The 21,324-nt window shown below is 50.1% G+C and overlaps 1 protein-coding gene across 2 annotated transcripts in view; it reads right to left on the minus strand.

Moving 5' to 3' along the window:
- The window catches only part of MYO7B (myosin VIIB), an 86,040-nt gene that overhangs the window by 39,917 nt on the left and 24,799 nt on the right, over nt 1–21,324 (minus strand). For both annotated transcript variants that reach the window (XM_072788716.1, XM_072788715.1), the window contains exons 6-16: nt 21,081–21,202; nt 16,762–16,904; nt 15,942–16,055; nt 14,311–14,464; nt 12,090–12,166; nt 10,929–11,048; nt 10,484–10,626; nt 8,219–8,429; nt 7,406–7,541; nt 3,583–3,746; nt 1,407–1,544 (exon numbers count right to left, since the gene is read on the minus strand). In XM_072788716.1, coding sequence (XP_072644817.1) covers nt 1,407–1,544; nt 3,583–3,746; nt 7,406–7,541; nt 8,219–8,429; nt 10,484–10,626; nt 10,929–11,048; nt 12,090–12,166; nt 14,311–14,464; nt 15,942–16,055; nt 16,762–16,904; nt 21,081–21,202 — 1,522 coding nt within the window. The remainder of the gene's footprint in view (nt 1–1,406; nt 1,545–3,582; nt 3,747–7,405; nt 7,542–8,218; nt 8,430–10,483; nt 10,627–10,928; nt 11,049–12,089; nt 12,167–14,310; nt 14,465–15,941; nt 16,056–16,761; nt 16,905–21,080; nt 21,203–21,324) is intronic.

Consider the following 21,324-nt stretch of genomic DNA (forward strand, 5'->3'; position numbering starts at 1 on the left):
ATGAAGAAATGCGTTTCATACCCAGTGTCAGAAAATATTCTAGCCAACTTACTCTTTCTGCCCCCCCCCCCCCCCATCCAGGGACAGCAGGGCCGACAGACAGGAATACAGGCCTGACGCTTTGCCCAGGGATATGGGGTCCCCACCATGGCCTCGGTCTATACTGCTTAGCTTCTGGACAACCTCCCTTCAACCTCCGAGCCTGGGGACCAGGGGCACACCCTCGAATCTGGCAAGCTCACCAGCAGGCAGTTACCCACACGGAAGCACTGAAGGCCACAGAGCCAACTGCTGATGGGGTCCACGGCCCCCCATCAGTTAGTCTGGGCAACTAATTGGCTTCCACTTATTGAGCATTTCCTGTGGGCTCAGTGTTTTTCATTTCATCTTTCCAACAGCCCTGCATGATGGGATACTTAGGTCCAGTTTAAAGAGAGATGGCGGAGGCTCAGCACCACACTCCTGAGTGGCTGAGCCATGTTTAACCCTGAGCCTGCCTGACCCTCAGCCTGCCTCTCAACCACCACGGGACACCCACTGTCTCTGAGAAATGTGCCAGCCAGGGGTGCTAGACAAACAGGAACTTCAGCCTCAGGCCCTGCCCACCTGTACCAGCTCTGCAAGTTGGGGTGGGAAGGTGGCCAGAGGGCCTCTGGAAGCACAGTTATTCTCTAAGAGGTGTCGTGCCTCTAAGGAAGATACATTCAGGATTTCCTGGGCCAGTCCCAATTTCATATAATTTTATTCTATTCAAAAAATATAATCAATTTCATGTAATATTAATTTTTCCCCTTTAAAATTTTTTTGTCATTTTATCTCCTTTTATATGGCATCTTCCAGTTTTGGGGATCCTGTATTTCAGCCTCTGGGTGGGGTTCCCAAGCCCACAGACCCGGGACTCCCGGGCGGACAGCAGGCTCCCACCCCACCCCACGCATAGGCGGATAAAGCCACCCTTCAAAGAGTGCTTGGCCTCAGGTCTTGGTGACCAGCAGCTAGCCGGCCTCTTCCATCCTAGTACTGGTTGTTACCCCTTATTGAGTGGGGTTTACACATGCAAATTTGCCAAAAACATCATGTACAGTCCTTGCTGCTCCCACAGGCAGGCACGATTCTTACTTTACAGAAGAGAAAATCAGCTCAAAGAAGCAAAGCACCTGGCCAAGGGCATACAGCCTGAGACAGGCCTGAGACAACAGAGGTCTGGGTTATACAAAGTCCTGCCAGTCACTGACCTTTGAATGGCCTAGACTGGTCACCTTACTTCAGTGTCCCCATCTGGGGGTAGATAGCCCTAATGCTGACCAGATCCTGCAGAAGGGAGTAGTGTGACCCTAGATGCCATGAGAATCATCTAGTAGATGCCCCCTCCCTCTCCATGCATGCGCCCAGCCTCCCCTCATTACCAGTGGCTTCTTGTACTCATTGGGTTTGATGCAGCGGATAAAGTAGGGCTGGCAGCTGGTCAGGATTTTCATCAGCTGGTCCAGGGACTTCTTGAACTGGCCTGCCAATGTGGAGGGCTGCTTGCTGGAGTCTGCAGACTGCAGGCAGAAGCAGAGGCATAAGTGGGGGGCTGGGGAGCTCAGCCTGGGGCACAGCTGACCCAGATGAGGGTTTCTGCCAAGGTCCCACAGAGAGGCAGGGCTGCACTCATTCAGCCCCTCACTCACTGGCCCACCATAGGTTCTGGTGAGTAAGATGGGGCAAGGTGTCCTGTCTAGAGGTGGGGTCTCCCAAGAGGGGTGTACAAGATGATACACCAGAGTGAGAAAGAATGTGAGAACTGACAACATTCATTTTTTGCCTCTACCCTTCTATGTTTTTAGTTTTTGTATCGGTTTTGTATGTTTTAAAAAATGTTTTACAGTGCACTTTGTATGCATTGTAGTATACGTATATAGTTTTTAAAAAAATGTCTCAAAATTATGTGCAAAATGTCTCAAAATTTGTGCAATGATGATCTTAGGTGATGCTCCTTGATCAAACACTTCCCAGGTTAAATGCACCCAAGCAAAGGTATGTATTGCCAAATTCCATCAGTTGGCAGTACATGTGTTAACACTTCTGAGAAGAGGATGCCATCATTGGCACCTTATAGTAACAATGGGCTGCATTTTCCTGTTGCCTTGGTTTGTAAAATCACGTGCATTTCCCTCACCGTCGTCCTGCTCCCTGAAATCCCCAGGACATGCTCTTGGGGTCCCACAGAGCCAGAACGAGCCTGTACCCTGGCCTCAGCTGTAGAGAGTTTAGCCTGGCTCAGTGATGCAGGGGGTCCAGCCTGACTCCCCTGGTTCCAGACCTGGGCAATTCCCGCAAAGCCTCATGGCTCCTTGGTTGCCTCTCAGGGCCTGCTCTGTACATGGCCCTGCACGCGGTGGGCCCTGGGCCTTGACGTTATAGGAGAGGCCTCCTGCAGAGGTCAGGCGGGGCATGAGGAAAGGTGAAGGGCACCTCAGCGTGGCCAGTGGGGCACAGGGGGCACAGTTTCTCCTGCCTACAGCCCAAGTTCTTATACCCCAAGTTCCATAGCCACTCAGCAGGCCCCAGCTCCCTGCCCAGGGTGGGAGGGAGATAATTAGATAATTTGCAGGGCTTTTCTGGAACAGTCACTCTTAAGGGGTGGAGGTGTGCCAGAGAGTGGGTGGGCACATCCTCATCCCACCAGGAAATCCTATGCTGCCTTGAGGAGCACTGGGGGCTCTCTGCTGTCCACCTTCCTGGTCAGTGGCCCTTAGTGCCACTGCTGCTGTACCGCACACCCTGTACCACACACACACACACACACGACATAAGACACATACCATACCATGCACACACCACACACATACATCACACACATATACTATACATACCATACCATAGTACACTCCCTGGTACATGCCACACACCCCATAACACACATACACACCATACATACACCATTATCACACGCACCCACACCCCACACCACTTACACACATCACATACGTCATAGCACATGCATACACACAGCACACATACTATCCCACACACATCCCACATATACTACACCCCCCCACACACATCCCACATCACACATATACATACCATCCACACTATAACACACCCCCATACACACATACCACACATATCCCATACCACATACACATACATACCCATACACACACCACATACACCACACACCACACATACCACACATACCACTCACACCACACACACCACACCTACTCCCCACAAACACCATACAAAACACACACACCATGCACACACCACACAATACACATACCATACACATACAACATATACACAGAGACCATAATATTAACAAGAGCAGATGTGCCTCCACTAGACCACCACACACTCAGAAGCAGGCCTGTGCACAGGCCTGTCCACATCCAGGTGCACCTGTCACCTTACTACTGTCCATGCAGCAGCAGCAGCGACACCTCACTCCTGTTTTACACTCACTTCTGGGCCCTGACTGAACAATGGAGACCCCAGGTGATAGGTCATCCCTGTGCATGCTTGTCTGGCCTTTGTGGCCTTGAGGGCCAAGAGACCCAGGAGGCACTGGCAGGGCCACCCACGGGAGCCCACCTTGAAGAGCTGGCTCCCTGCGCTAGCCTGGATGATGGTGCTTTGGCCCAGCTTGGTCCCCGCTGACTCCAGCTTGAATATCTCCTTCAGGAACTTGTTTTTGGAGGAGTAGACCAGAGTGAGGATATCTGTGCTCAGCATGTCTCGATTCTTCTCCAGGAAGCCTGTGGGGGAAGCAGAGCCCGCCCGCCAGCTCAGTTCAGCCATCACTTCTGACCCCCAGGGGAAGGAGAGGGCAACGAGGTGGGGATGCCCAGAGGAACCCCCACAGAAGCTGCCCTCTTCACCCCTCCCTCAACCTCCCTGTGCAGCCAGCGGAGTTCCCTGCACCCCCGCCTGTGCCCATCTCTGCCCAACACCAGTGTATCACACTCACATCTGAACCCTCCAATGCCACTCTCCCAGCACCCACCATCTCCACCACAACCCCCTGTCTAAGCCACTGCCATTCCTTTTGCCCAAATCATTCCTTTGATCACAGCCCACCTCTCTGCTCCTGTCCCACCCTTCCTGGCTCACGGCCCCCGGGACACCTGGGACATCCTGAAACAGCACATTGCTGCGTCACCCTGCCTGAACCCTTCTTCTGCTCTCTTGCCACCAGAGCACGGCTTCCTCCTCTCCTCCCTCCTCATCTCCTGAGCCACTGTGGCCTTGCACTCCACGCCAAGTCACCCCCAGAGGCCCCGGCTCTGCTATAACTCCAACCCCCACCAGCTACTCCGGGACACTCTTCGCTGCTTATCCATCCAGGCCAGCTCCTGCTCATTCTTTGAGACCAGCCTGAGCATTGTCTAATCCAGGAGGCTCCCCAAGGCCCTCCTTGGGGCTCCCCTGGCTTCCATGTGGCCTTTCTCATGGGCTCTACTGCTCAGTTCAGGGGCAGTCTGAGGACATTCCCTCTGCCAGGAGCCCCTCCAACCTGAAGACTGAGAATCCAGAAATTGAGGAGAGGCAGTGCTAGGGGCTGAGTTGCATCCCCCCAAAATCCATACTTTGAAGTTCTAACTCCTAGTACGTCAGAATATGACTATATGCGGAGATGGGCCTTTACAGAGGTGATGAAGTTAAAATGAAGCTATTTGGGTGGCTGTAACCCAGTGTGACTGGTGTTCTACAGATGTGGACACAGATTCATAGAAACGCTGAAGATGCCAGAGACATCGGAAAGACTAATGCTTTAATCTTGGACTCCTGGCCTCCAGAACCATGAGAAGATGAATCTCTTTTCCCACCTGCAGAGCTTTGCTATGGCAGCCCTAGCCAGCTGCTAACACAGGCATGGCTCCGGGCATGGGTAAGAATGGGCTTGCCCTAAGGTGGGACACAGAATCACCAAGAAGGTGATGAAGAAGAGCGGTGTCTCAAAGCCAGGCTGGTGAGGGCTACAGTCCTGGGACTTGTAGGGATGCCCCGCAAGGACACGACCCTGAATTCCCTCTCCCACTCTGCCCCTTTCAGTCACCCACCTTTTAGTGGGACACTCTGTGCATACCTGCACAGCCTGGTATGGGTTAGGGAGATTGAGTCAGGGGGGTAGGAAGACAACTTCCCCCACATCTGCCCCCAGTGCCTGTGAGGGGAAGACACTGCACCAGATGCTTGGGAGGCACCATGAGGCCAGCAAGCACTGTACACAAGACAAGAGCACAAGCACTGTACACAAATACCCTTCTCCCAGCTACGTGCTAGGGAGGCTGTCCTCTGCAGCAGAGAGTGGGCAGACACTTGGTGGCACTCTGTGTCTCCCCAGGCTTTGGCAGAGCTTCTGCAACCCGGGGTTTTCTCAAGGGATGCATTGAAACACCCCAGGCTCAACCCCACAGTGGGTATAGTAGGTGGGGCTCAGCAGCACAGATGGCACCCAAAGAAAAACTAGCAGCCTCAGCTTTAGTGAACATTAATAGAATTTTCCATTCAGAAAGTCTACAAAGAAGCTGTCTTAATCTTAGTATACGCAACAAAGTTTCACATCACTTCAAATAAAACTTGGCCTTGAATTGTCTATGGAGGTTGAGATGGACTCAGTGTCTTCTCTGTATTCTGGGACCCTGCAGGTCACACTGGCTCTGGTCTCTCCCTTTCCGAAGAGCCCCAGAGCCAGGGTCAGGTGGGGACTGTGAAGGAGTCCTATTTCATTCTACAGCAGAAATAATCCCCTGACCTCCCAATACCTCACTTCTTCCATGCAAAAATGTCAGCCCTTCCTACTGCCTGGTCTCTCCAACTGAAAAGTATGTATGGGTCATCCCTGACTTTGAGTTTCTGGTTAAACAGGCCAGAGCTCCTCCTTGTTTCTCCATATGAGCTAGAGAGTGCTGCTGTGGCTGCCTGACCCACTATCCTGCCCACAGCTGCATCCTGACCACCTTTCTCATTTTTCTAAACACATCAATCGGTTGACCCTATAGATAAATAAAGACCCTCGGGCCTTTATTCCTTCAGTCAAAACCATGACTGACCATATGTCAGTATATATATAAAAATGAACGCAAAATGAATCAAAGACCTAAGTGTAAAAGGTAAAACTAAAAAACTCCTGGGAGAAAACACAGAGGTAAGTAAATCTTGGGTCAGACAATGGTTTCTTAGTCATGACATCGAAAGCATGAGCAACAAAGGAAAAAATAGATAATTAGACTGTATCAACATGAAAAACTTTTGTGCTTCAAAAGACACTATCAAGAAGTGAAAAGATAACACCAATAAAAAATAAATTAAAAAAAAAGAAGTGAAAAGATGACCCAGAGAGCAGAAGAAAACATTTGCAGATCATATATCTGATAAGGTACTTATCCAGATTATATAAAGAACTCTTACAACTCAATAAAAAGACAACTAATTAAAACATGGGCAAAGGGTTTGATAGAAATATCTCCAAAGATGATAAACAAATAACCAATAAGTACATGAAAAGATGCTCAACATCATTAGGCATCAGGGGAACCCAAACCAACTTTACACTGAGATACCACTTCAAACCCACTGGAATGGCTAAAAGAAAAAAGACACACATAGCAAGTGTTGGTGAGGATGTGGAAAAATAGGAGCCTTCATACATAGCTGGTGGGAATGTGAAATGGTGCGGTCATTTTGGAAAACAGTTGGGTGGTGGTTACTCAAAAAGCTAAACGTAGAATTACCATATGACCCAGTACATATCAGAGAAGTGAAAACATTTGTCTATATAAAAACTTGCATGTGAGTGTTCATGGCAGCATTATTGATAAAAGCCAAAGGTGGAAACAGCCCAAATGTCCCTCAATTGATGAAGTGACAAATGAGATGTGCTATATTAGCACAGTGGAATGTGATCATACTGCAATATAAAGAAACGAAGTCCTGATATGTGCTATGATGTGGACAAACCTTAAAAACATTATGTTAAGTGAAAGAAGCCAGTCACAAAGACCACATATTGGATGGTTCCATTTGTATGAAACGTCCAGAATAAGTAAATCCATAGGGACAGAAATGAACAGTTGCCCAGTATTGGGGGCGGGGAAATGTAGATTGATGGTTAATGGAAGGTTTCATTTTGTATTGATGAAAATGTTCCAGACTTATGGCAATGCTTACACAACTTTGTGAATATACTAAAGACCATTGAGATGTACAGTTAAGATGGGTGAATTATATATATGTGAATTATGTCTAAATAGAGCTATTGCTAAAAAAACAAAACTGTGCATGGTCCATTCCATTCCCTTTGTCCCATTGCTCATGTTGCAAAATAACCTTGTCCTCTCAGCCTTCTTCCCATGGCCTTCCTAGAATGATCCAGATTTGGATGGAAGGGGAAGTAGAGAAGAGCTGCACCTACCTTCTGTCTGGTAGTACACCTCGCCTGCAAAGTGGGCGATGCCAAACCTGGCATCATGGATGTTCCTGGGCTGTAGGTAGGCCTTATTGTTGGCATGGACACTGTTCAGTTTCTGCAGCATGGTTGTATCTGTCCCCTGGAAGAACACAGACACCCTAGGGGCTGACGTCCCAGAATCCAGCCATGGGGAGCTCAGCTGGCACATCCACAGGGCTCAGGGGCTCCCTCACGGGGGCAAAGCAACTGGGCTGAGAGTGAGTGAGGACCCTTTTACAGATGGGAAACTGCTTCCCAGGGCTGGCGACTGGTCACAATGAGTGAGGACCGAGCTGGGAGCAGGGACTGGGTCTGCCTACCTGCACTGCCACTTCCCTGCTCCACCCTTCCCTACGATTGTCCAGCTACCCTGACCCTGGCTTCCCCCTTCTCTGGACTCAGAGCCTTTACTGACTACTTCGAAAGTCTACCTCCCCAAGGACAGCCAGAGTGCTTTGAGGGCGAGCGGGCAGGCATTTCCATCTCTGGCATCCTTGCAGCCCTAGCAAGCCCTTCCTGGGGTGGGGTGAGTTCTTAGAGGAAATGATCAGTCACGCTGCTGGGGAGTAGGGGTGAGGGTGGAGTTGGTGAGCCTTCCAGTTGGTGTGGGACTTGGAGGAGACAAGGCTGCTTAAGCTGGGGCTGGTCTGCTAATGCCTGACAGAGGTTTTGGCAGGCCAGGGACCAATGGGCCACCCCAGGGGAGTTTCCCAATCTTGAGGGAAAGAGCCATGAGTGGGGGTCTCCACCCGAGGGTCAGCAGGCTCTGGGGTGTACCTGTGGGAAGTGGCTCTCCTCGTCCAGGAGGGAGATGATGCTCATGGGCTTAAGGGCCAGCAGATCCAGGGTGGGCCGATTGTCATTGTAGTGGATGTAGTCCCAGGCAATGTTCTCTGAGAGGTACTCCTCCTGCTCCATGGTGAACACATGCTGCACGAAGAACTGCTGCAGGTGCTCGTTGGCAAAGTTGATGCAGAGCTGCTCGAAGCTGTGGAGGGAATTCCGCCGCCCAGAGGTGGAGCAAGGTTAGCTTAGTCCCTGTGGCTGTTGGCAGGAACCGCGGGCCACCAGCCATTTGCATCCAGCTGCACAAGTATGCCCACGGATGCACATCCCCATCTACGTGCACACTCTGACACACAGCCTTCCTCTTCTCTCTGTCTCTGCCACTGTCACCTTTTCCACCCCATGGCAAACAGACTAAGAATGTCATCAAGGGACCATCCTTAGGGAACCAAGTGTCCTGTAGCAGTCTCAGACCCAGGGGCAAGAGGTCTTGGTGCTGAGATGAGCTTCTGGAGACCTGGTAACAACTGCTGGGGTCCTCTGCATCAGTCAGACATACTTCTTACTCCCGCCCCATCCTCCTGCTGCTCGTCCTCCTGGGCACCCCACCGTGGGAAGTCATCCCTCCACTCATCACCGCTGGCTCAAGTCACAGACCAAGGTCATGTTTGACACCTCTCTCTCCCTCCTCCTCAGTTCCAGTCAGCTGCCAGAGTCTGGTCCCCACTCACTCCAGCACAGCACCCTGGCCTTTGTACTGCCCTCCGCTCCCATGGCTGAGGCCTGTGTCCAGCATCCCCTCATTCACATGGGGCCACCTCCTGCTGGCTCTCCCTGCATCCCCATCTCCACTTGCCGCTGGGGGGGGGGGGCTCTTTGGCAAGAAGGTCCCACTGTCCCTCTGCTTTCAATCCTCCTGGGGCTTCCTGCTGTTTTCAGATCCCCACAGCCAGAGACACAGTACAAAGCCTTCCTGCACCTCCCAGGGAGTGGCCGGGGTCACTATGGCCTCCTTCCCTGTGCCTGAGTCATCACACCTTTCTGTGCTCTCCCCACCCCCCCATTACCCAGCTAGTTCTGTTTGACCCTGGCTCTCACTTAGGCCTTTCGTGCTCAGGATGGGTTGCCCATTCATGCAAATCCTCATCATATCTGAGACTGGCTGTTCAGCATCTATTAACCCAAGAGGTGAGGGGACAGGTCCGCCATGTCCTTCACTCCCAGTACGCTGCCTGGAGATTGCTCAGTGGCCACCTGTAGCCACTGAGGTGACCGCAGCCCTATAGCAAACCCAGCTTGTGGCTCCTTCAAGGACGGGTCCTGTATGAATGAACCGATCCCTGCAACCAACTATTCATCTACCTCCAAGGTGTCCAAGGTGCTTGGTCTGCTCAACTGTTGCTCTTGGGGACAGAACCCAATGATCTGAATCCCACTTAGGTTTCTCGTGCCTTAGAGCTACCACTGCACGGGGGGGGCTTGGTTCTGTCAGACCGGCCCATCCCCCCATGCACAGTGAGCAGGCCTTCACCCTGCCCTCCCAACTGGCTGGATGGCTGCAATCCCAGTGCGCTCCTGCTTGCTTGTCTCGAGGTCCTCATTCTCCTCCTCTGTCCTCCTCCTGCCACCATTTGTCCTCCTTTGGCTCCAGTGCCTGACTGTCTTCGGCACCCTGCCTAGCCCCCTCCCGAGCCTTCATCACAGTCCCCCAGGCATCACTTGTCTGACCTGCCTCCTGCCTTTGGCTTTTGGGCCTCCAGTCTAGGGTCCCGGGACACTGGGACACAGGGTCAGGGGTGTCTTGCCTTGCCTTACCCTTGCCAAACTCCAAAGTCAGGGATGGTCACACATAACCCTCTCTTCCCTGTGGCCTTGTATGGTAGCTCATCTAAAGATGCAGTTGAATCAGTGTTGCTGGTTTCCATTTTCACTCCAGCCTCATGTAATAATTCACTTTAGTTCATTAGGAGAGCAGATGGCTCAAGAGAGGTGACAAATGTTGGGGCTTCAACCTGACTCTTGGGGGTAACTTGTTGCTCTGTGGCTCTCTCTAGCTGTGTAGGGGCTGTCAGGGGAGGTACGCACACCATTTCACTGCAGACAGATTTAGGCCTGCAGAGCCGACTCTGGCATCTGTGAGAATGCATGAGGGGTCCCTCGAAGCGGGAAGAATGGTCACCCTCTAGCTTGCTCCATTAGAGAGGACCTAAGCTGATCTCCCATTCTCTGAAAGCAGGTGAACTGAGATCTTCATACCTATTGTTCTGGAAATTTTCAAAGCCAAATATGTCCAGGAGGCCAATGGCTCTTCGCACATTTTTGGGGTCCTGGGCAGGTGGAGTGAAAATTGCAGTGTTGATCTTCTTGACAATCCACAGGAAGAGGTGCCCATAGATGCCCTGAGGAGACAAGAGGTAAAGCCCATGGCCTTTGAAACATAAGAGACAGGCTGCCCCTTATCTCTAGTTCACCGGCAAAGGCTGCATGCACGCTGGCTCTCATGGACCTGCCAAGGGGCATTATCCCTACTCGAAAGGCAAGAAACTGAAGCCCAAAGAGGCTAGGAAGCAGTCAACAGGCAGGTGACTGGCAGAGTCAGGACATGCCCCGCTATCTCTGCTCTCTCCTGCTCTCCACCAGCAGGAGAAGGAGCCATGTCCAACAGAGAGGCACGCGGACCCCTTCTCCCATAGCTCTGTACCTTGACAAAGGCATCCCTCCGGTCTGCAGCCTGAGTGATGTTCAGGGGCCTGGTGACAAACTCCCCTCGGATGATGATGGAATGCTTGATCAGACAGTCCCGGAGTGCCTGGTACTCCACCTGGAAAGGCCGGTGGGAGCTGGCATCACAGCTAACGGGGCAGGGCCTGGCTCCATGGCTATGACCTACTCATACCATGTCTTGTTCTCTCTTGTGACCAAACACCTGAGGGTGGGAGATGCCTGTGGGGCCATCCAACAGGGCCAGGCCCAGATGGAGGCTGGAGTCGGAGTCCTGGGCCAGCCCTGGTCGAGCATCGGTCTAAGTACCGGGGTGTCAGGATATTCAGGAAGGTGTATAAGCTGGGTAGGTCCTGGGCATGCTGGCTGCTTGGTTTACCAGCTCTGTGCTGGTCTCCTGGAGGCTGGGGAAAGGGCTGGTGCCATAAGCAGACCTGAGCAAACAGTGCGTGGGGAGGGCTCTGACACTGGGCCACTGGCACCTGGCTATGCCCCAACAGAAGCCACTCCAGCAAAATGTGATTGCTTTGCTTGTTTGTGTGTTTGCTTCTGATTCTATCAACTTCCTACCAGAACTATCACTGGAGTGTGATGTGGAGGACATTATGATGTCCCTAGGGCAAAGATATTTCTCCACCCAGTGCCTGCCTGTCTTCCTGCAAGGCAAGGCTCCATTTGGTCGTGTAATAATCTGGAGGGCTCGTGGTATGAGCACATCTACTTTCCAGAATAGCACAACTCTGGAGAAGGCAGAGGGCTTGAAGGGAGGTAGGGAAGGGTCCAGAGGAAGGGCACTGGGCCATGTGGCCGTGTGGGGACAGCTGAGGGACCGGGTGGGGTGGAGAGTGAGGATGTTGAGTGAAGGCCACCAAAGAGCAGGGGGGACACAAGAAAAGGGAAGAAACGTGTGTTAAAGCCAAACCGATCATTTCATGTTAAAGATTAGCTCATGCTGCTTCCCACCCCAGGGACTGCAGTGCCCCGATGGGTGTGGAGGTTGAGCTGAGAGCCTGGGAGAGGGGATGGGGGCAGGAGTGGGATCCTGGGAAGGGTTGATGGCAATTGGGGTCTGGGGGCTGTGACCCCAGGCCCTTGGGGCCTCTCACAGAGGTGGAAGCTGGTAGACACAATGGCCAGCTACCTCCAGTAACTTCAGCACGGTGGGAAAGGCAGGCGTCTCCATCACGTCGGAGGAATCCAGGTTCTCGAAGACTGCAGCTGTGGATAGAAGCAGTAAGCCCAAGTGGCGAGGAGCCCCAGTAGGGCCCAAGCCAGAGGCAGCCACAGATCCACCTATTAGAGGCCATTGTCCTGAGGCGTGAGGCACCACCTCCAGGAGACAATGTCCCTGGTGATGAGCAGCCCCTTAGCTGGGAAGGAATGTAACAGACTGCCTCCCCCTCTCTGTTTAGCGACATCATGGCCCCACATCAAAGGAAAGTTTGAAGAAGTGAGGGCTCATGTGGAGGGAGAAGCCTGGTGCTGCTGTGGGCAGGGTGGGGTCTACTAAGGAAGAAGATGAGCCATCGATCCCCTTCACTGCTCTCCACTGTACATGGAAGTGGCTACTTGTTCTTTCAGTCACATAAGTGGACATTAACAGAGCACAATTGTGAGCCATGCCCAGCCCTAGTGCAAAATACAGATACAAAATAAAGCCTACAGATAAAAAAGTATATAGAAGCCAAAGGGGCGTTATAGTAAATAATGATTAAGTTAACATCATGTAGCCACTACTACAGCCAAGGTACAGAGCCTGGTGAACGCCTGAAGCCCTTATGCTCCTTTCCTGCTAAGACTGGGTTCCTCTCCACTCCTCCCCAGCATCATCCTTTTACTATCTAAATATTAATCCCTTAACAGCATTTAATTTCATCTGTTTTTAGACTTCGTGCTAAGTGTGATCTAACTGAATGCCTGATCTACAAGCTCTGCATTCTTTGGTGCCTGGTTTCACCTCCTCAGCATCACATTTGCAGTACTCTTTCACTTCCCAATGCCCTCATCCTGCATGTCAGCACCCACCAGTCACCAGCGAAGTGCCCGGTTCAGGTGACAGATCACATGGGCACAGTGACAACAACTCGCCTGGAGTAGATTTCCTTACACAGCGTGACAGAGGGGTCCGAGTTCATGAATAGTTTACTGTAAAGTCTGTCCTTCCTCACTGCTCTGTGAATTGGAATCCTTCATGAACTAGAGAACCAGCCGGAGCTCCTTCCAATATTGCCTCTGCCCCACTCTTTCTCTTTTCCTTTAGTACGTCAGGTAAAGGTATGCTACAGCTTCTCACTTGTCCTCCACACCTCCTACTCTCTATGTTTTGCTGCCCTCTATCTCTCTGTGTTGTGTTCCTTTTTTGCATTTCTTTTTATTGAAGTTTGATTTGCCAATATATAGTATAACCCCCAGCACTCATCCCATCAGGTGCCCTCCTCAGTGCCCGTCCTTCTGCTACCCCACCTCCCCTGCTGCAACCCTTTGTTCATTTCCCAGAGTTAGGAGTCTCTCATGATTTGTCTCCCTCTCTAATTTTTCTATGCTGTGTTCTGACTTTTCTTTCACTAACACATTCCCTCTTCGTGTGCATAAAACTGGCTGTTAAAACCATTTATTGATGTCTTCATTTTGGTTTTTATTATTACTTTTTTAATTTTAGAATTTCTTTGTGGCTCCTTTTAAAATCTATAATGTCACATTTTCCATTTCCAGTTTCCTGTCTAAATTTACAAGTGTGGCTTTTTCTTTTCTTGAACATAGCCACGCATAGCTGCTTTATGATTTGTGTCTAATAATCCCAACATCTGAAATCTCTGTGGCCCTATTTCTATTGTCTATTATTTCTGCTGCTTCTTGCTCATGATGTCTTGTTTCCTCATTCCTACTTACCTTTGGCTGCATGTCAGATGTTGTGTTGGAAAAACTGTCTGAAGGAATAATTTGGAATCTAGATTGATGTTATTTTCCTCCAGAGAGGAATTTCCATCAGATGCTTAGAGGCACTAATAGGTCAGGACACCCTAATGCCCAGGCCACCTGGATGCTTACAAACGGGTTTGCAAGTTCATGCATGGCTTTGTTTAGTCTGGTTCACCCTTACCCTAAGGGGGTCCCAGCTAAGCTGGGCGATGATCAGAGTTTTCATCTTTAGAGAGCCTTAAGCTTTGACGTCTTCCCTCTAACCCCACGAGATCTCCAAAATCATAGCGATAATTTTCAATGCATTTTCCCAGGACAGGGCTAGACCATGTGACCTTGGCAAGCTCTTGAGGTGAGAACTCCCAGAGATTCTTCCTCCTCCTGCCCCAGGCCCCCCTACTCTTCCTCCCCAGGGAGGGCAGTTTGGGTGGGAACAGCATTACCCATAAACTCCACATTGCCCAGGTGGAGAATGGCTGCCAGCAGCTTGCTGAGGTCCCAGTTCTCAGAGTCGGAGAACATGAGGATCTTCATGGCAGAGCGAACATGGGCATAGTCCTTGGCATCATTGAGGCCCTCACAGGATGTGCAGTTTCCCTGCAGGATCAGGCACTTCAACATTCTGGCGGTCACCCTACACCCCACCTCCTCCATCATAGGGCTAGCAAGATAGAGATGTGTCAGGGACTCAGACAAGGGTCCCTAATAATAAGTGGCACTTCATAGGCTCTAGGTGGACTCTGAGAGGCCATCTGGAGACCCCAGCTCAGAAAATACACACAAGTGCTTCCCAGAGGTGGAATCATGATGACAGACATAGCAAGCTTGGACTTTGCAGCAAGCACTGGCACTTGGAAGCTGTGTAGCTTTAGCCAAATCATTCCGTTTCTCTGAGCCTCTATTTGTCACTCATCCACAGTAATGCCTGCCTTATCCTCTCTGGGGAATCCTGTGAGTTTATTCCTTTAACAAACACGTTCCAAGGCTCCGCATGTGCCAGACCCTGTGCTACTTGCTGGGAATTCCATAAATGGAGAGACCTGGTCCTGCCTGGGGTGCTGCGCATCCAAGAAGGGAGGCAGAAAGCAAATGGTGGTGTCATACACTCTTAACTGGTGCTGAGACCAAAGGGGGCCAGGACCAGCTCTATTGGAAAGTGAGGGAAAGCTCCCTGGAGGTGCAACCGGAGCTGGCTCTCCGTGCTGTTCTTCATAGCAGCAGTGAACAGTGGTCTAGGCAGTGAACAGGGGGAGCCCGGCTGTGAGGTAGAGACTAGCTTGCAAGGAAGCTGGGGTCACAGTCAAAGGGAGGTGTGGAGGGATGATGGGAGCTGGAGGCGCTTGAAAACCAGGAGCCACAGGGAGCCCCTACAGAATGGGGGTCTGAGCTGTCATCTGTCAGACTTGTAGTGTGGAAGGTCTGCAGGATGGATTGTAAATTAGGAATGGAGTCCAGTGACAGGGAGGATGTGGAAGGAAAGGATCACCAAGATCCAGGCAGGAAATGAGGAGGGCTTCAGGCAGTGAACATAGGAGGGGTTGGGCAGGAGAGATTCAAGAGGTGGAACTCCTCTACCCCCTTTTCAACACCCTGGAGCTGGAAGGCCTCTCCCGTCGCACTGTTCCAGGCGTGGGGGTGCGAGCTCTAGGGGCACCTAACAGGGATGGGCGATTGGAATGAAATCGAGGAAGAAGAAGCATGGGTACGACCCTCCATCACCTGCCGGAGCCTTTGTTTGCTGGAACCGGAGGAGGCTGAGGTTTGTGGGGAAGGATATCCCTTCAGCAGAAAATAAGGCAGCGGACGGACGAGGGTAAAGCAGAAGGGTGGATTGGCTGATGGAAAAGGGAAACCCTCCATCCCCGCCCCCAGGGCTTTCTGGGCGGTAAACCACAGGTGGAGCAGGTACTCGCTTTCCTCTTCTTTCTCCTTTTGCTCTTGAGAGACACCTGGTGGGGGAGGGGTGGGGGGAGGGGGAGGCAGGCGGGGAGGGCGGGGCGGGGCCGAGAGGACGACCGGAGGGAGGAGGGCGGGAGGGAGACGCGGCGAGCAGCGCGGGCGGGGCGGGCCTCACCGTGGTCAGGTAGTGGTACTCGGAGGGCGTCCCCAGGCTCAGCAGCTTCTTCTCCTCCGCGGTCATCCCCAGGAGCATGCCGTAGAAGATGTGGTAGTTCCGCTCCTCGGGAGCCTGGAGGGGCAGGTGTTCCAGAGAGCCTGGCAAACATCCCCCTGAGGCTGTGGGGCTTCAGGACTGCTGCCCCTGTCCAGCCCCGTCCCAGCTTCTGTCCCAAGGTCTGGCAACCAGATGTGGCTCTGGCATCGACCAAGGGTCGTTCGGCTCTGTCGATGGCCTCATTATGGGCCTCCAAGGCCAGCTCAGGCCCACAGCCCCGTGCTAAAGTCCACCCACCAAGCCCAGCAAACACACAGCTCCCTGGGCGCTTCCCTGCATCTCCACTGCTCCTCCCAGCCCTGAAGGCATCTTGCCTAATGTTGCAAGGGGTGGGGGTGGGGGGGGGATGCCAGGATCCAGTTCCTTAGCTGGTGACTGGCCTGGCATTAGAATTAATTCTGGTAGAGGTGGACATAAGCACCAAAGAATGTGCAACATGATATGGATAGAAAAATCAAAACGGAAAATCTCAGCATTTCTTCTTCTTGAATACTGGGAAAAGACCATCATTATTCAATTTGAGGGGTCCATGGCCCATCTCAGGGTACGGCCAGGGTTCAGTGGCAACCAACTAAGACCCATGAAGGTTTGGAGAGGTTCCTGGGGAGGTCTGAGAGTGCTGGAAAGGAGCCTGTCTTGGAAGCCTCCTCATTCCTTGGCTCCTGGTCCTGGAGTGGGTGGACATTTCCCCAGGACCAATGCAGCAGAGGGGAGGCCTCACCTGCCGGCAGACCCGGGACTTCTCCAGGAGAAATTGCTCGATGCGTGCGCCCTCAATCACCCCATTGGGGTTGAAGTGGATGTCGATATATTTCCCAAAGCGGCTTGAGTTATCATTTCTGACTGTCTTGGCATTTCCGAAGGCTGAAGGCAGAGGGTGATGCCCACGATGGGAGCAGAGAGGAGAAAATTTACTTTTAGTGGCATCATTGGAAAGGCTTCTAAGAGGAGGTGGCTGAGCCTAGAGCTGAAGGATGGGTAGCACTACACTGGAAAGTGGTGGCAGCTGAGAGTATGCTGAGAGGAAGGCAAAGTGCAAGTAAAGGCACAAATGTCAGGAGGCATGAGGTATGTTTGCAGAGTGAGAAGTTTGGTTGGAGCATAAACCACAGGAGGAAAGCAGTTGAAGATAGATGGAACTAATTAGTAGCATAAAGACTTGAGTGCCAGGCTAAGAAGCTTGGAATTAGTCTGTGGAAAATGGGGGAGGCACAAAAGCTTCTGGGGAGTATGGGAACAGATTTGTGTTTTACAAAGATTGGTCAGGCTGAAGCAGGGGCTGGGTTTGAGAGGGCAAGCTTGCAGGGGGAGTAGTAACAGCTGGCAGGGACCAGGATCAGAGGAGGAGGTCAGACTGAAGGCATTTGGATTGCAACATGATCCAAAGTGCATTTTATAGAGCTCTTTCTGCAAGAGCTCTTTCTGCAAGCCTCTCTAATGTGACCCACCATAAGAAAAACACTTTGCATTGTGTCTTCCTGCATACACATCCCTACCTGTACACATAATTAAAAGAAAATATTCAGTACTGGTTCTAACCAAGAGTGGCATTTTCTATTTATTTAGTTTAATTTGTCCTAAAAGACTAATTTCATGACCCATTGGTAGGTTGGGATGCAGGCTGAAAATACCACTATACAGCACTAGTCCCATGAGAAGGAAGAGGGTTCTTTGGTCTCCCGCTTGAGAAATCCCCACAAAGAGCAGAGTCTCCAAAACGGGCTAGCTATGCTCAGGAAACTGACTACATGTTGTTTGGCCCAGTGGCAGATCTCTCTTCAAGAAAGAACCTGGGGCTCCTGGGTGCCTTGGTAGTTGACTGCCTGCCTTTGGCTCAGGTCATGGTCCTGGGGTCCCGGGATTGAGTCCCGCATCAGGCTTTCCGCAGGGTGCCTGCTTCTCCCTCTGCCTATGTCTCTGCCTCTCTCTCTGTGTATCTCTCATGAATAAATAAAATGAAAGAAAGAAAGAAAGAAGAAAGAAAGAAAGAAAGAAAGAAAGAAAGAAAGAAAGAAAGAAAGAAAGAAAAAGAAAGAAAGTAAGAAAGAACCTGATGTAGGCTCTTTTTGGTAGAAATTGATAAGCTGATTCTAAAGTGTGTATGGAAAGGTAAAGCACCTACAATGGCCAAGTTTGAAAAAGAAGAACAAAATTGGAGGTCGTGTGCTACCTGATTGCAAAACTGACAAGATATGGAACTAAGCTACAGACATCAAGACAGTGTGGCACTGGCAGAAGGGTAGTCAGAGAGATCAATAGAGCAGAATAGAGAACTCAGAAACAGACCCACACGTGTATGATCAACTGATTATAGACAAAGGTACAAAGGCCACTCAATGCAGAAAGAATGGTCTTTTTGACAAATGGGGCTGAAATTATTGGGTATCCTTATGAAAGAAAAGAAGAAAAAGAAAAAAAAAGTAAGAAAAGAGCAGAAACTCGATTCATACCTTGCACCATAGAAAAAATTAACACAAAATAGATCATGGGCCTAAATGTAAAAGCTAAAACTGTATCACATCTAGAAGAAAACATAAAAGAAAATCTCCCTTAGGCAAAGATTTCTTTCTTTTCTTTTTTTTCCTTAGGGAGGAGGGTGGGGCAGAAGGAGAGAGAGAGAGAGAGAGAGAGAAAATTTAGCGTGGAGTTGGACATGGGGCTCAATCTCACGACCCTGAGATCATGACCTGAACCAAAATCAAGAGTCAGATGCTTAACCGACTGAGCCACCCAGATGCCCCAAAGATTATTAAATACAACAGCAAAAGCATGATCATAAGAGAAACAAAGATAAACTGAATTTTATGAAAATCAAAAACTTCTGGCCTGTGGAAGACACTGTTAGAAAAAGAAGGGCCAAAATAAAGATGGGGGCAAAATATTTGCAAAACATGTATCTTCTAAGGGGCTTGTCTCCAGAATATATAAAGAACTCATAATTCATTAATGAGGAAAAAACTCAATTTAAAAATTGGCAAAAGTTTTGAATAGATACAGAGAAGATGTGCAGATAGGAAATAAGCCCATGAAAAGGTGCTCCACCTCATCATCCAGTAAGGAAATTTGAATTAAAACTATGAGACACCACTCCATGCCTATTGGAGTAGCAAACAGCCACCCAGCCAGTACCAAATGCTGACGAGGATGTAAAACAACTAGGACTCTTGTATTTTGCTGATGGAAATGCAAAATGGTACAGCCATTTGCGAAACATTTTGGCAGTTGCTGACAAAGGTAAATGGCTCACCATGTGACCCAACAATTTCACTCCTACTTGCCTATTCAGGAGAAAAACACATGTTCATACCAAAATCTGTGTGCAACTGTCTGTAAAGCTTTGTTCATAATCACTAAAAACTATAAACAGCCCTGGCGTTCTTCAGCTGGCAAATTGACAAACTGTGACACTGCTATATTCATAAAAGAAACAAATTATTGATACAGACAACATGAAAAATCCCAGATCCATTAAGCTAACAAAAGTAGCCAGACTCAAAAGACGACAAACCATATGATTTCATTCATATAACCTTCTGGAAAAGATAAAACTATAGGTGACCCTTGAACAATGTGAGAGTTAGGAGTGCTAACTCCTCGTGCAGTTGAAAATTCGCATATAACTTTTGACTCCCCCAAACTTTACTACTGATGGCCTGCTATTGAATGGAAGCCTTATTGATAACATAGTGAATTAACACATTTTCATGTTATATGTATTATGTACTGTATTCTCACAATAAAGTAAGCTGGAGAAAAGAAAATATTATTGATAAAATCACAAGGAAGAGAAAATATATTTTTAGTACTGTACTGTATTTATTGGAAAAAATCTGCATGTAAGTGGACCTGCACAATTCACACTCATTGTTCAAGGGTCAACTGTAGTTTTGAACTGTAGCTGAACTGTGTAGTTCAAGGGTCAGCTGTATGGGGGAGAAAAAGACAAATCAGTGGTTGCCACACGTTGAGGCTGGGAAGAGAGTTGACTATAAAGAGGCATGAGGGAAGTTTTGGGGTGACAGGAACATTCCATATCATGACTATGATGGGCATTCTATGACTACATGAGTTTGTCAAAACGCACACTGGACATAGACAAAGGTGAACTTTTACTCTGTTATAAAGAAACAGAGAAAACGTGCTGACTGTGGCTGGTCACTGGGGTCCAAGTCACACATTTCTGGGCTGCCCCTAGCAGAGACTGAGCAAGGGGGCTCTAAGGCCTGGCATTGTGCCCAATGCAGGCTTCCTCGAATGGGCACTTTGCTCTGAACTCCCCCTTGGAATGGCCAAGACCTGGCAAATTTGCACGTAGCTTGAATCTCATCCTGCCCTATTCCATTCTTCCCTTTCCTGAGTGTCCTACAGGTATCCCTGTCAAGCATCCCTGATGCTTTTCCTGTCTTTTCCTGCTACCTCCCCCTTCATCTTGCTCAGGGATCACCCCTCAGTAGAACTCTCTCTCTCTTTCTATATTTTTTAAAGATTTTATTGATTTATTTGAAAGAAATTGAGAGAGAGAGAGAGAGAGAGAGAGAGAGAACAAGCAGGGAGAGAAGCAGAGGGAGGGGGAGAAGCAGGCTCCCTGCTGAGCAGGCAGCCAGACCCAGGGCTAGATCCGGACTCAATCCCAAGACCCTGGGATCATGACCTGAGCCAGAGGCAAATGCTTAATGCACTGAGCCACCCAGACACCCCCACTCTCTTGCGGTCTTAACACCAGCTTAGCCACTGCTTCCCTGGTGACCCAAACTGACACATTCAACATTTCCCAAACCAATTTCATCTCAGGGCCCTTATTTAAAAGGAATACTTGTTTTGATGATCCTGTGGAAAACACACTTAATGAAAGCCTGTAAGCTCATTACTTTTTTCCCCTTTGTGTCTCCCAAGAACCCCCACACTACCATCCACCCCATGCTCGTTTTCCTGTCCTGACAGGCTACAATCCTGTCCTTCCCCATGGGCACCTCCTGGCAGGAAGGTTCCAGCCTGCAGGGCCTGTGGAGGAGGGCTGGCCAGTGGAGGGTGAACACTGACCTTCCAGGATGGGGTTGGCCTCCAAGACCTGCTGCTCAATCCAGGAATGTTGGCCACTGACGGTGGCCAGGAACTGCAGGATGAGCTTCGTGGTCTCTGTCTTCCCTGCCCCAGACTCACCACTGCAAAGAGAGCATGCAGGACATCAGTCAATAAAACGGCCATTTCTTCAATACCCTCAACTGTTCGGCAAACCCACCACAGGCCTGCTTTCTGGTCTGAACAGAAACTTCCCTTCCCTGGG

Source organism: Canis lupus, chromosome 20 (assembly GCF_048164855.1).
Source record: "Canis lupus baileyi chromosome 20, mCanLup2.hap1, whole genome shotgun sequence".
NCBI lineage: Eukaryota > Metazoa > Chordata > Mammalia > Carnivora > Canidae > Canis > Canis lupus.